Source organism: Piliocolobus tephrosceles, chromosome 15, assembly GCF_002776525.5.
Source record: "Piliocolobus tephrosceles isolate RC106 chromosome 15, ASM277652v3, whole genome shotgun sequence".
NCBI classification, from domain to species: Eukaryota; Metazoa; Chordata; class Mammalia; order Primates; family Cercopithecidae; genus Piliocolobus; species Piliocolobus tephrosceles.
In genome coordinates, this window is record NC_045448.1 from 73,606,186 (window position 1) to 73,621,326 (window position 15,141).

Sequence of the window (15,141 nt, forward strand, 5' to 3'; positions counted from 1 at the left end):
TTTTTTTAACTGATAGCTACAGTCCTTATTAGGGTTCCTAGCTCTTCAGATTTTCACCTGCTAAACCCAAAAGGTAAATTATACTCATTTTTATTCTGTCCTCAGAACCAGTGATTCATTGGTATAGCAATCTTTTTTTTTGACACCGAGTCTCGCTCTGTCACCCAGGCTGGAGTGCAGTGGCGTGATCTCGTATCACTGCAACCTCGGCCTCCCAGGTTCAAGCAATTCTCCTGTCTCAGCCTCCTGAGTAGCTGGGACTACAGATGCATGCCACCACGCCCGGCTAATTTTTGTATTTTTGGTAGAGACGGGGTTTCACCATATTGGTCAGGCTGGTCTCGAACGCCTGATATTAGGTGATCCACCTGTCTTGGCCTCCCAAAGTGCTAGGATTACAGATGTGAAACACCATGCTTGGCTGGTATAGAAACCTTTAAACAAGGTAATGGTCCCTGGAGGAGAGAGCAGCCACCCACAACAGAAGACCAAACCAAGGCCATCAGAAGTGAACAAACTATTAATACATTTGCACATACCCACTGGTGAGGTGTTGTACCTGGAAGTCAGGTTAGATGACAAACTGGGTAAAAAAAGAGAGTGTCACAAGTTAATCAGCACTGCCCACAACACCAGGATAGGCCTGCAAGCCTCGGGACCCAGTTGCAGGCTTCTGGCCCGCACACCTGCAAAGGCATCAGAGCAGGCGCAGAGCCCAGATGCAAGTGAGGACGCTGTCCAGACAGACCAAGAACCACCCAGGCCACTTCAGATGAGCAGGGTCAGCCTGGGCCAGGAACAGTCACTGTTAATTATGGATTGCCAAGCCCCCCAAGCCCTGAGCTGCCATGTCACCACTTATCCCCTCTGCTTCTGTGTCTGCGGAGGTCAGAGGAGGATGTATATTGGCTGACTGAAGTCGAGGGAGGGAAGCATTTGTGAGAGCTGGTGCGGGGGCAGCCAGGAGGCTGGGGGAAGGGAGGGAGAAGGAGGATCTGCCTCTAGGGGGCCATAGTGGCAGGCTCACACCCAGAGCACTGTGCTACCCAGCCACCAGATGGACACTGCAGGCATCACCAACACGAGCCAGAATTGGGAAGCACAGTTAGTGCCAAGCTGCCCCCCTACCCAGGTCCCCTCCTCCCCAGCTCCCTGGAGGCACATGGGGGCTTTCAGGACAGAAAACAAAAGAGGCCCGGGAAACAGGACAGGCAGCTTTAAGCTACTGAAGGGAGCAAAGAGGAGGTAATGTGGCTTCATTCCCCACACTCTGGGAGCTGGAAGGGGTCCCAAGAGGCCAACCTCAGTAAGAAAGGGGCAGAGCGGAGCTTGGGCCAGGAGCAAACACATGGTCCAGAGGCCACAGAGGCAGGATCCAACTCTCACAGGTCTGAGAAGAACACGAAAGGGGCTGGGGACTGCTTCGGCCTGAGTAGGGTGGGGTACAAGGTCACACCATCCAGGCTCTTAGGTGCTCACGGCCAGAGAGAAGTCCCACTGCTCAGGAAAGAGGAGATTGCAGCCTGCCCTCCCAGCTGACGGCTGCCCATGACTCAGCACACAGTGCACACACCTTCAGATAGGCCCCATGAGGGTAGGTACTGCAAGTCTGTCACTCTCCCAGGGCCCTGCACAGGAGCATCTGGCCAAGGTGCTGCTTCTGCTCATGCATTTGCCCTCTACTCCCATCACCATGCTCCAGTCTAGCACATTTGCCCATTCTCTCCTTCTGTAGGGTCTTGCTCCCTTGATCTCCAGTACAGTGTGTGCCTCCTTGCCTAGACCACCCCGACCTGCTCTTCACCAGCCCTGTCAGCCCTCACATCTCAGGGCAGAAATCTCTTCCAGACACCCCGAGTCTGGGAGGGTCACCCCTTCCACGGCTCTGCCATGGTATATCATGTGCTTTCAGTGTCACTGCCTGGTTTCTGGTGGTGCAGACAAGAACCTCATCCAGCTTCCTACCTGCTCTATCCCCCAGGCCCTACCCTCGCTTCTGGCCCATAGTGATGGATAGAAGAGAAAAAAGGTGAGAAAAGCTATGTGTCAGCCTACGATGGCTACTATTTGACTAACAGAAGTTCCAGAATGATGAAAGCAATTAAAAATTTTGCCAGAGCTGAAGACAGGAGTCTTCAGATTGAAAGGGGTAATCAAGAATCCAAAATGATAAATTTTAAAAGAAACAGCATTGTGGAATTTCAGAAACAAATTTCACAGATAAAGAGAAGATCCTAAATATTTCCAAAGAAAGAAAACAGACCGCAAAGAATCAGGAATGAAACGGCATCAGGTTTTTCAACAGCTATATTGGAACCCAGAAGAAAATAGCGCAATGGTCTTCAAAAATCTGAAGGAAAATGATTGTCAACCTAGAATTTTCTCCTCAGCCAAACTGTCAATTAAGGCTGAGTGCAGAATTATAATTTTTCAGACATAAAAAGACTCAAAACTTTCTTCTCATTTACCCTTTTTCAGGAAGCTACTAGAAGAGGTGTTCCAACAAAATGATGAAATACACCAAGAAAAAGGAAGACCTGGAACTTGGAGGTAGGCCCCAGAAAGGAAAATTTCAGGAAAACAAAAAGAAACTCAAAGACAGAAATCTTCAGATTGAAAGGCGCACTGAAAATACAGTCATGCGTCACTTAACAACAGGGATATGTTCTGAGAAATGCATCATTAGGTGATTTCATCATTGTGGAAACAGCACAGAGCATCCTTACACAAACCTAGATGGGCAAGCCTGCTACATACCTAGGCTACATGGTAGGTAGAGCCTACTGCTCCTTGGCTACAAGCCTGGGTAGTATGTTACTGTACTGAATACATAGGCAACTATAACACAATGGTAGAGATTTGTGTATGTAAACAGTTTGTGTATATTTGTGTATAGAAACAGTTCAGTAAAAATATGGCATAAAAGATAAACAAAGGTCACCTGCATGGGGCATTTACCATGAACGGAGCTTGCAGGACTGGCAGTTGCTGTGGTGAGTCACTGAGTGTGTAGTGGGTGAATGTGAAGGCCTAGGTCATTACTATACAGTACTGTAGACTTTATAAACACTGTACATTTAAGCACGCTAAATTTATTTTTTTAAAAAATTAGCCACAGTGACAGAGCAAGACCTTGCCTCTTAAAAAAAATTTCTTCAATGAAATGAACCTTAGCTTACTGTATATTTTTTACTTTATAAAATTTTAAAGTTTAAATTTTTAACTCTTTTGTAATACTTAGCTTAAAACACAAACACTGTACAACTGTACAAAAATATTTTTCTTTATACCCTTATTCTATAAGTTTTCTATTTTAAAACTTTCAACTTTTTTTTGTTTTTTTTAACTATTTAAACTCTTAAAACTAGCTAAAAACTAAGACACAAACAAACAGACTAGGCCTGCACAGGGTCAGGATCATCAAGACAACTCCAGGCAACAGGAATTTTTCAGTTCCATTATCATCTTTTTTTTTTGGAGACAGAGTCTCACTCTGTTGCCCAGGCTGGAGTGCGGTGGCGTGATCTCGATTCACTGTAACCTCCACCTCCTAGTTTCAAGTGATCGCCCTACCTCAGCCTCCCAAGGAGCTGGGATTATAAGTGTGTACCACTATGCCTGGCTAATTTTTGTATTTTCAGTAGAGACAGGGTTTCGTCAGCTTGGCCAGGGGGGTCTCGAACTCCTGACCTCAAGTGATCCACCCACCTTAGCCTCCCAAAGTGCTGGGATTACAGGCATGAGCCACCACGCCTGACCGCCATTATCATCTTATGGAACCACTGTCATATATGTGATCCTTTGTTGACCAAAATGTCTTTATGTGATGCGTGACTGGACTGAGAGGCCGAGGGAGGGCACAGTGGGAGTGAGAGACGGTACAAAGGCAAGGATGCCAAAGAAAAATCTGAGGTAGTTATTAACTCCAGGTAAAACAAAGTTGAAAAAGAGACATAATCATGATACAAACAGTCTGACTATGCAGTAAATGTTATTTCCATAATTTTAACAACATGAAGACTGAATATGTATAGGCCCCAAAACCATGATACTATTTCAAGAGTGGATATGGATGGGGGAAAGAAGTGTGTTTAGAGGGGTGGATGATAAGAGAGCTGAATCCTCAACTACCGTAATAGATAATCCAAAGGAACTAATTGAGAAATAGCAGTGTAGATAAGCATATTGGTCTGAAAGATAAAATATAAATTTCTATCTGCAGAACAGCAAAAAGTAGTTGCTCCTGGGGAACAGGCATGGGAACTGGGAAGGGATGGGGAACATATACTATTTTTCCTTGCAAGCACTATTTTATTTTATTTTATTTTTATTGATTTTTGAGATAGAGTTTCGCTTTGTTCCCTAGGCTGAATGCAGTGGCGCAGTCTTGGCTCACTGCAACCTCCCTCTCCCGGGTTCAAGTGATTATCCTGCCTCAACCTCATGAGTAGCTGGGATTACAGGCACCCACCACCATGCCTGGCTGATTTTTTGTCTTTTAGTAAAGACAGGGTTTCACCATGTTGCCCAGGCTGGTCTCGAACTCCTGAGCTCAAGCAATCCGCCCACCTTGGCCTCCCAAAGTGCTAGGATGACAGGCGTGAGCCACCATGCCCAGCCCCTTACAAGCACTTTAGTACTATTTGACTTCTTGAATTATGCACACACATGACTTTGAAAATGTTTAAATTAATGTTTGAAAAAGCTTTTGAAATAAAGTTTATGAACAAAAAGATAGACTTTGGCACATGAACCATCAGTCTCTGTAATCATTAACTACTACATTCCCTTACCCTCTCCAAAACAAAACACCACCTTCAACATTTCAGGTCGAGTTCCTATACGATATTAAAAAAGAATAAAACAACAGTATCCTAATCCTAATCCTCAACATCCTCCCCAATTTCCCACCCTTAACCTGAATTTTTGAACAGTGGTATCCTGGTAAACGTTTAATAATCCATTCTCTGGGGAAAAAGTCCTGATTTGTAGCATTTGCCAACGTCTATGGTATAAATACTCCCATCATGGCTGATTTCCCACTGCGTTGTCCCTGATTGTGGAATTGGGAAGAAATGCCCACAATCAGTTCTTGCAAGCCAGTGCAGGCTGGCTTCACCAAGCCACTGCCTTTGGATCACCCTAGCCTTATCAACCTCCATGTTTTCCACTGGACCTAGAGCACAGGAGAGATCTGAGCATCTTCAAAGAGCTTTTAGTCCACAGGGGTATGTACCAGCAGAAGTAGATACAGGAAAGAAGTGGTTCTGGCTGCAGGGAAGGGGTTGTGAATTTCTCACTTTCCTTCCCTTCCCCACTGGCCATGCTCCCACCTCCCACAGAGTTACCTGTTCATTGGTGACTCCCGGGCGCAGAGTCCCGTGCTTATAGTCCTCCAGCAGCTGCACAGCCTCTCTGAGACGTCTCTGCAGAAGAAAGAAAAGAGACATTGAGGGGCACAGATCAAGGGCTCCTGCAAATTTTTCTTTTGTGGGATTACATCAGTATCAAATACTGCCAGCGCAAGGCTTCGGGACTGCCCTCAGTTCATGAGACACACAAAATCACAAAGAAATACCACCTAAATGTTCTTACATGGCAGTTTAAAAAATGAAGTAGAGCTACGTGTGCTCCCATGGTCATCTCCCCAAGATATTTTGTTGAGTGAAAAAGCGAATGGCCAAGCAGTATGATGCTGTTTGTTGTACCAAATAAACAACACACACGTATCAAATAATATTTCCTATGTGAACATTTATATATGTCGATGTATCAGAAAAGCCCTAGAAGGAGAACAACCAAACTGGTGGCCGGGGTTACCTCGGGGTAGGAGGAAAGGGCCAAGACTTGGCAATGGGTATCATAAGGAACTTTAATCTTAATGTAATGTTGAAAGCTTTCAGGCCGGGCGTGGTGGCTCACACCTGTAATCTGAGCACTTTGGGAGGCTGAGGCGGGCTCATCATGAGGCCAGGAGTTTGAGACAAGCCTGACCAACATGGTGAAACCTCGTCTCTACTAAAAATACAAAAATTAGCTGGGCATGGTGGTACATGCTTATATGCCCAGCTATTCAGGAGTCTGAGGCAGGAGAATCACTTGAACCCAGGAGACGGGGGTTGCAGTGAGCCTGGGGGACACCGTAAGACTCAGTCTAAAAGAGAGAGAAAAAAAAAAAAAGGAAAGCTTTTATAAGGAGGGTTTTTTCCTTTCTTTTTTTTGAGACAAGGTCTTATTTTGTCACCCAGGCTGGAGTGCAGTGGCATGATCTCAGCACACTGCAGCCTCAACAGCCCAGGCTCAAGTGATCCTCCCACCTCAGCTTCCCAAGTAGCTGGGATTATAGACACGCGCCACTGCACCTGGCTAATTTATTTTTTGTAGAGACAGGGTTTTGCCTTGTTGCTCAGGCTGGTCTCAAACTCCTGGGCTCAAGCGATCCACCTGCCTCAGCTTCCCAAAGTGCTGAGATTACAGATGTGAGCCACTGTGCCCGGCCAGGAGAACGTATTTAAGTAGCACTTATATAACTTCTTTTCAACATTTTAAAAACACTGGCAGAGATTTACCTACTAAAGTACATATGGCTACAGTAACTGATGGGGAGAAAGAGAAAAAAAGGATAAAACTATATGAATTTTTAAGTCTAAAAGCTAAAGAGACAGTAACAGTGACAGAAGGTAGCCTTTGTCCCCACCAAAAGACTTGTGTAAGAATGTTCATAGCAGCAGCATTTATATAGCCCCAAACTGCAAATAATTCATTGTAGAATGGATAAGTAAACAGCAATATATGCACACAATAACTATTACGCAGTAGTTAAAAAGTAAATTATGGGCCGGGCACGGTGGCTCATGCCTATATATCAGCACTTTGAGAGGCTGAGGTGGGTGATCCCAAGGTCAGGAGTTCAAGACCAGCCTGACCAACGTGATGAAACCCCGTCTCTACTAAAAATACAAAAATTAGCCAGGCATGGTGGCGCCCACCTGTAATCCCAACTACTCAGAAGACTGAGACAGGAAAATCACTTGAACCTGGGAGGTAGAGGCTGCAGTGAGTTGAGATCACACCACTGCACTCCAGCCTGGGTGACAGAGCAAGACTCCGTCTCAGAAAAAAAAAAAAAAAAAAATTTGCCAGGCGTGGTGTCGAGTGCCAGTAGTCCCAGCTACTGAGGTGGCTGAGATGGGAGGATCGATTGAACCTGGGAGGTTGAGGCTACAGTGAGGTGTGACTGCACCACCACACTCCAGCCTGGGTGACAGAACGAGACCCTATCTCAAAAAACAACAGGCCAGGTGCAGTGGCCCACACCTGTAATCCCAGAACTTTGGGAGGCCAAGCAGGTGGATCACTTGAAGCCAGGAGTTTGAGACAAAACCCCCATCTCTACTAAAAATACAAAAAAATTAGCCGGATATGGTGGTGGGCGCCTGTAGTCCCAGCTACTTAGGAAGCTAAGACACGAGAGTCGTTTGAACCTGGGAGGCAAAGGTTGCCGTGAGCTGAGATCGCATCACTATACTCCAGCTTGGGCAACAGAGTGACACTGTCTCAAAAATAAATAAATAAATAAACAATAGCAGCAAAAAAACAATAAACAGACAACAGTGACAGAAGGAAGCTCATGTCAAGGCCCAGATGAGGGACCCAGACACTAAGGAAGCCCAGCATGGGGGAAGAAACCCAGTGAAGCTGCCGTGTTCCCCTTTTGATAGAGAGAGGAGACTCGCTAGGCACAGGAGTGCAGAGACCTCAACATAAACCCCTTAGTCTAAAAGAAGGATGTAGCCTCAGGAAGGGCCCTCAGTAGGGCAGACCGGTACCTCCTGTACCATGGCAGCACGAATAACTGCCAACACAGACAAACCAGCGAGGCCACCCTCGATCCCGCAGGCCTGCATGTGAAGCATCCACATGTGAAACGCCGTGGTGGCCAGCATTGGTCTAAGCCAGGCCTGGCCCAAGACAGAACCGTAGGCAGCCAGGGGGCCAGGAACACTTTTCTTACTTGGAATGGCCTGAAGTCTGAAAAGTACTGTCCCTCCCCTTCCAAACATGGAAGGGTCTAGCAGCTCCTAGATTCTAAAGAGCCCCTTCCTGGATACTGTTCATTTCCAAAGTGGAGATAGCTTTGTGGTTGTTTATATTTTTTTCCCCATTGTACAAGTAATTCATGCTGTTTAAAGAAAGTATCAGGGAAAAAAGTGGAAAAGTACAAAAAGTAATCTTAAATCTGTAAACATATCCCTAAGATAACAACTCCAAAAGTGAGGATGATTTGCCTTCTAGACACAATACATTTAATCAACAGAATTGGATTGTGTTATTTGTTTTAACTTGCTAAAGGTCACACAAATAGTAAGTGGGTGATTTAGTATTTGAACCAAGTTTAGTCAGACCCTCACTCTGCACACCGCACCACACACCCCTTCAATACCACCAAAGCCTCCTAGTGATGCAGCGAGGCCCCCACCCCTAAGCCTGCCCCTCCGGACCTGGACAATGAATGCTCTACTTTCCAACGCTGAATGGTGAATGGCCCCGTGTTCTCATTATTTTTGCCACTCCAGGGATTCTCCTGAGTTCCTATAACAACCTGGCCAGATTCCATCTTACTTGACACAGTCATCAAAGGGAGCCCTCCTGCCAAAAGAATAAATTCCAAAGAGCCCTGATCTTGGCAAAGGGCATGGGTTGAGAGAGAACGAGATCCAAGGTTCCTGCAGACAAATCTGAGGGCCCGGGACGGAAGGAAGCTGGAACCTGCCTCTGAGAGCTACAGGCTGGCCTTGGACCTTACAAACCTCTGTCAAAGGCTGAGGGGCTGGGGCTCCAGGCCTGTGGGACAGGTAAGGCCCCAGGCCACCTGTCTGGACAGGGCCCTGAGGCCTGGCTGTTCTGGGGGCTGGTGTCCCTGCTTCAGAGAAAGGGCCTATATCACAGACACTTGGGAAATGGGAGGGGAGTCTCCCTGTTCAAACCCTTCACACGCCCCTGGACTGTGACACTCAGCAGAAGGACCCGGGTACTTGAGGGGTGGGGAGAGCTGGGAGACTGGTGGCAGGGTGAACTTTGCAGGAAGTCTTTTCAACCAGGAACAAACAGGCCCCAGCTCCTGAACACAAAGGCTGTGAGGGGCCCCGGCTGGGATTAGCAGGAGGACACAGCCCAGGCTGCTGCTTCCCAAACACTACTCCATCGCCAGCCTGCCAGCAAGTGTCACCATGAGAGTCCCTCCATGTATTTGAGAGGGGTGTGGTCTCCAGAAGATCCCTCTGGAGGGGTCTGCACCCAGGAGGTCAGCTCCAGCAGCACAGAATTTGAACAGAGGAGAATCCTGGCCCCAGTGGTCCTGCCTCAAGGCCCCGCCTGAGGGGAAAGGGTGGGAAGAGGGCAGGATACCCCAATGGAGCGGAATGGGGACAGAGGGACAAGGAAGAAAAAGGGGCACAAAAAGGAAAGCTGAGGAAGAGTCATCCAAAGCAAACCTCATCTTTTCTTGGAGAGACCATGCCCTGTTCACATGGGATGTGGATAAGATTACCCCTTCGTATGTGCACACCCTAGAAACATGGCAGCCATCCCCTCTCCGAGAAAACTGGGGCCAAGGGGGAAGGGTACTTCCTTGCCCAAGATCACAGAGTGGGTGAGTGACGCCTAGAAATCCCAGGAAACCTCAACTCTAGTTCCAAGCCATTTCCATGAGACATCCACACAGAAGAACCTGCTGTACTCATGCCAGCAACCATCTCCCAAAGAAACCTCAGCAATGCCCAAAGCCCCCTAGAAGTGATGGCCTCTGAGGCAGGGCACCCCAGGCTAAAAAAAGAAATGGCCTCTTTTACTCTCAAAGCTGAGTCCAGCCTAACACAGGAAAAACAAACATGCTTAGAGGAAGCAGGTACAGCTGAAACATGGGCCATTTCAAGCAAAGCAGAGAGTTTGGGAGCTCCAATGGTTATAGAACTAAAAGACTGTGGCGGGGATGCTGGGGGGATGAACTGGCAGTGGGGCATGCAGGATGGCAGGGAGGTTATGTTCCACCATGTCTTGATGGTTCAGTAGCTGACTGTTCTCACCGGGCCAATCTTGCACTGCTGAGGGCAGGGCCATGCATCCTTGCCACGGCTTGACCATTACTAGAGTCACCTCCAAGCAATGGGTCTTGGAGGCCAAAGGTAATGGTTACGTGCAGGCAAAGTCCCAAGCCTTCCTCTTGTCTTCCCTCAGCCATCCCCCAACTCCATGTTCCCACCCAGCAGTCCTGGAACTCCCAGGGTTCTACCTGTCTGTGCTGCGATGGGTCCTTGGCTCCCATCAGCCAGGAGCCCACCAGAGGCCCAAAGAAGGGAAATCAGGGACATGTGGCTTTCCCTGTCCTGACCTCTAGTCACCTTAGGAGGCCGAGTGGGTAAACTGATGCAGTTCCAGCAGCCTGACAGGAAAGAAACTGATCCACCTATCCCAAGAACTTTAAAAACAACCATGGCTTCCAGCCTGGCTACCCAACTCTTGGAATTTACTCTAAAATGTAAACTTAGCAAAAACTAAGTGATATGTTGGCTGGGTGCAGTGGCTTATGCCTATAATCCCAGCACTTTGGGAAGTTGAGGCAGGCAGATTACTTGAGGTCAGGAGTTTGAGACCAGCCTGGCCAACATGGTGAAACCTAATCTCTACTAAAAATACAAAAATTAGCTGGGCATGGTGGCACACACCTGTAGTCCCAGCTGCTCGGGAGGCTCAGGCAGGAGAGTCTTGAACCCGGGAGGTGGAGGCTACAATGAACCAAGATCATGCCACTGCACTCCAGCCTGGGCAATAGAGCGAGACTCCATCTCGAAAAAATAAAAATAAAAAGTAGTATGTCTAAGACTATTTTGTCCAGGAAGATAGGAAACAACCTATCTGTTACACCAATAAGTCTAATGGTTTAATGGGATGGTTATTTATGCCACAAAACTTGATTTTTAAAAATAATAAAGACTTGGTATAGTCCCAGCTACTTGTGAGGCTGAGGTGGGAGGATCTCAAGCCTGGGAGGCTAAGGCTGCAGTGAACCATGATCACTGCCACTGCACCCCAAAAATTATTTTTAAAGTTATAAAGACCTTGAAATGAAAAGAATAAAAAAAGTTTATGTTCAATGTCATAATTGCCAAAATGTTTGCAGATAGACAAGAACTTGAAGTATATAAGGGTACTGACAATGGGGATGTTTTAAATTTAAAAATTCCTTTAAAGATTTTAAAGTTACACTATCCAGCACTGTCTAAAATATATTTTTTCTTTTTTCTGTTTGGTTATTTTTTCCTTTTTTTTTTTTTTTTTTTTACAATTCATTTAAATGTACATCCTCACTTGCTGCTATTGGGAGTATAAACATAAAATCTTGGGACAGGCGTGGTGACTCATGCCTGTAATCACAACACTTTGGAAGACCAAGGCCAGGTCGGGAGTTCAAGACCAGCCTGGCCAAGATGGTGAAACCCTGTTTCTGCTAAAAATACAAAAATTAGCCAGACATGGTGGCAGGCACCTGTGATCCCAGCTACTCAGGAGGCTGAGGCAGAGAATTGCTAGAACCCGGGAGGCGGAGGTTGCAGTGAGCCAAGATCGTACAACTGCACTCCGGCCTAGGCGATAGAGCAAGACTCCATCTCAAAAAAAAAAATATATATATATATATATATATATGTGTGTGTGTGTGTGTGTGTATGTGTATACATATATACATATGTATATAAAATCTTGGTACAGGTTGGTATAATTTGCAGGACAATGATATGGTTTGGCTGTGTCTCCACCAAAATCTCACCCTGAATTATAATAATCCCCCCATGTCAAGGGCAGGGCCAGGTGGAAATAATTGAATTATGGGGCAATTTCCCCCATACTGTTCTCATGGTAGTGAATAAGTCTCACAAGATCTGATGGTTTTATAAATGAGAGTCCCCCTGCACAAGCTCTCTTGCCTGCCGCTATGTAAGATGTGACTTTGCTCCTCCTTCACCTTCCACCATGACTGTTAGGCCTCCCCAGCCATGTGGAACTATGTGTTCATTAAACCTCTTTCCTTTATAATTACCCAGACTCAAGAGTATGTCTCTATTAGCAGCGTGAGAACAAACTAATACAGTAAATTTGGAAATATTTATCTAAAGTCTTTCATCTGGATATTCCACTTCTAGAAATTTATCCAAAGGAATTAAAGGAAGTACAGTGAGATTTTTGTAGGAGGATATTTACTGCAATATTATTTATGAAAAAGACTTGAAACCACCTAAATGGTCAACAAGAGTAAATAATTAAGTTATAGAATAACCATGTGATGAATTATTATGCAGTTAAACACATTTTGAAACATTTCATGACATGAAAAAATGCTCATATATTCATAGATAAAAGTATATACTCTAGGTATCATGCATACCATGGATATCCATTGCTATATAATCACGTATGACATCTATGTATCATGTATATACACATATCATGCATATGTACATATGATTCCATATATTTAGAGATATAGATATATACATATTATATCAGTCATCCCTATTTTTTTGTTTTGTTTTGTTTGTTTTTGAGACAGAGTGTCTGTCACCCAGGCTGGAGTGCAGTGATGTGATCTCAGCTCCCTGCAACCTCCACCTCCCGGGTTCAAAATTCTCGTGCCTCAGCCTCCTGAGTAGCTGGGATTACAGGCATGTGCCAACACACCCAGCTAATTTTTGTATTTTTAGTAGAGAGAGTGTTTCACCATGTTGCCCAGGCTGATCTCAAACTCCTGACCTCAGGTGATCCAGTGCTTCAGCCTTCCAAAGTACTGGGATTATAGGTGTGAGCCACTGCACCCGGCCAGTCATCCCAATATTGTACATATACATGCACCAAAATGTTAATGTTGATTATTTCTAGCAGGTTGGATGATAAACAGTTTTTGTTTTCCTTAGACTTTTATATGTCTTCCAGTATTTAGGAATTACTACCAGAATCATATCACATCAGGAAACACACAATGTCAGTTTGTTTTCAATTGTTAGGGATGCTAAGTTTGGTCATCTTGCTAAAAGGTGTCCACCATTATAAATAACATTGCAATTAATATCCTTGTATATAAATCTCACTGTACTTAATTCCTTTGGATAAATTTGTGGAATCAAGATTTCTGAATGAAAGACATTTTAAGGTTCTCCATTATAAAGGTACCCTTTCTCCTTTGTAATTGCTAAGTAATCTGCAGGGTGATACTTTGAAAGCAAATGAGCATTCAGTTTCCCAATAATATTTTACTCTTTGGAAATAGTATTTATTCATGATCTTGGACAGAATCAGTTACTTCACTGAGAATTACTAAAGGTAAAAAGAAGAGTTTCCTCATCCAAATTTTTAGTTTTACTATGTTATCTTAGACTATCTGTGCTGCTATAACAGAACGCCACAGACTAGGTAATTTATAAAGAACAGAAATTTATTTCTCACAGTTCTGGAAGCTGGAAGTCCAAACTCAAGAACCAGCATTTGGTATCTGGTGAGGGCAGCATTTTTCTTAAGGGAGGAAGGCTATTCCTCAACACGACAGAACGGCAAGAGGGCCAAACCCTGTGTGAAGCCTCTTTTATTTTTTGAGACAGGATCTTGCTCTGTCACCCAGACTGGAGTGCAGTGGCATGATCACAGTTCACTGCAACCTCAACCTTCCAGGCTCAACCGATTTGAGTAGCTGGGACTACGGGTGCATGCCACCACACCCAGCTAATTTTTCAAAAAATGTAGCTCAAACTCCTGCGCTCAAGTGATTCTTGAGCCCTGGCCTCCCAAAGTGTTGGGATTACAGCTGTGAGCCACCACACCTGGCCAGGCCTCTTTTACAAGGCCTCATTCCATTCATGAGGGAGGGACCCTCATGGCCTAATTGCCTCTTAAAGATCTCACCTCTTAATACTATCACATTTGGCATTAAGTTTCAACACCTGAATTTTGTATGGGACACATTTCAGCCATAGCATCTTACCCTGCCCCCACAAAATTTATGTCCTTCTCACATATATTCATTCCATCTCAGTAGCCTCAAAAGTCAGTCATTCCAGCAGCAACTCTAAAGTCTAAAGTCCAGAGTCTCATCTAGAATCCTCTAAATTAGATATGGATGAGACCCAAAGGTGTAATTCATCCTGAGGCAAATTTCCCTCCAGCCGTGAGCCTATAAACTCAAACAAGGTACATGCTTCCAAAGTACAATGGTGGGACAGGTACAAGACGAATATTTATCTTCCAAAAGGGAGAAATATGAAAATAAAAAGGAGTACCAGGTCCTCGGTAAATCTAAAATCCAACAGGGCAAACAACATTTGATCTTGAAAATCATCTTTGATTCCAAGTCCTGCCTTACCAGACACACTGGGGCAGGAGTTGGGCCGCCAAGGCCTTGGACAGCCCCAACCCCATGGTTTTGCCAGACACCCACGCTTCAGCTCTCACACACTGAGGTTGCATTCCTGCGGCTTTCGCAGGCTGGTGCTGCATGCTGGTGGCTCTATTGCTCCGGGGTTGCAGAGACAGCCCTATCCCCACAATGCCACTAAGCATTGCCCAGGTGGAAACTCCAGTGGCTCCACCCCTGTAGCAACTCTCTGCCTGGGCCTCAAGGCTGTCTGCAACATCCTTCGAAATCTGGGTGGAGGTAGCGCCACAGCCACAGCTCACACACACCTGCAGAGTTAGCACCACATGGATGCTGCCAAGGCTTACGCTTGTGCCCTCTGGAGCAGTGGCCCAAGCTGCACCTGGGTCTGCCTGAGCCACAGCTGGTGTGGCTGAGAAGCAATGTGCCAGAATACAGTGAGCAGAAACAAGGGGCAATGAGCCCTGAAGTACCATAGACACTCTGCACCCCTCCTTAGAAACTTCTGCCCCTAAGGTCTTGGCACTCTGGGTCTGTGATGGATGTGGCAACCTCAAAGATCTGAAATGCCTTCGGGGGTCTTTCTCCCATTGTCTTAATGAATAGCACCTGGGTTCCTTCTAGCCATACTAATCTCCTTATCAAATGGTCACTTGGCCACACTGCTGGTTTTTTCTCCTAAACATAATTTTTTATTCTTTACATGGCCAGGCTGAGAATTTTCC

At 45.6% G+C, this 15,141-nt stretch overlaps 1 protein-coding gene across 16 annotated transcripts in view; it reads right to left on the bottom strand.

Annotated features, from left to right (window-relative positions):
- SFXN5 (sideroflexin 5) overlaps window positions 1-15,141 on the bottom strand; it is a 129,385-nt gene that overhangs the window by 91,760 nt on the left and 22,484 nt on the right. For all 16 annotated transcript variants that reach the window (XR_002734047.2, XR_002734052.3, XR_002734049.2 and 13 more), the window contains exon 3: window positions 5,349-5,426. Coding sequence is in view for 7 of the 16 variants with exons in the window: in XM_023223919.3 (XP_023079687.1) it covers window positions 5,349-5,426 (78 nt within the window). In the remaining 9 variants the exon portion in view is untranslated. The remainder of the gene's footprint in view (window positions 1-5,348; window positions 5,427-15,141) is intronic.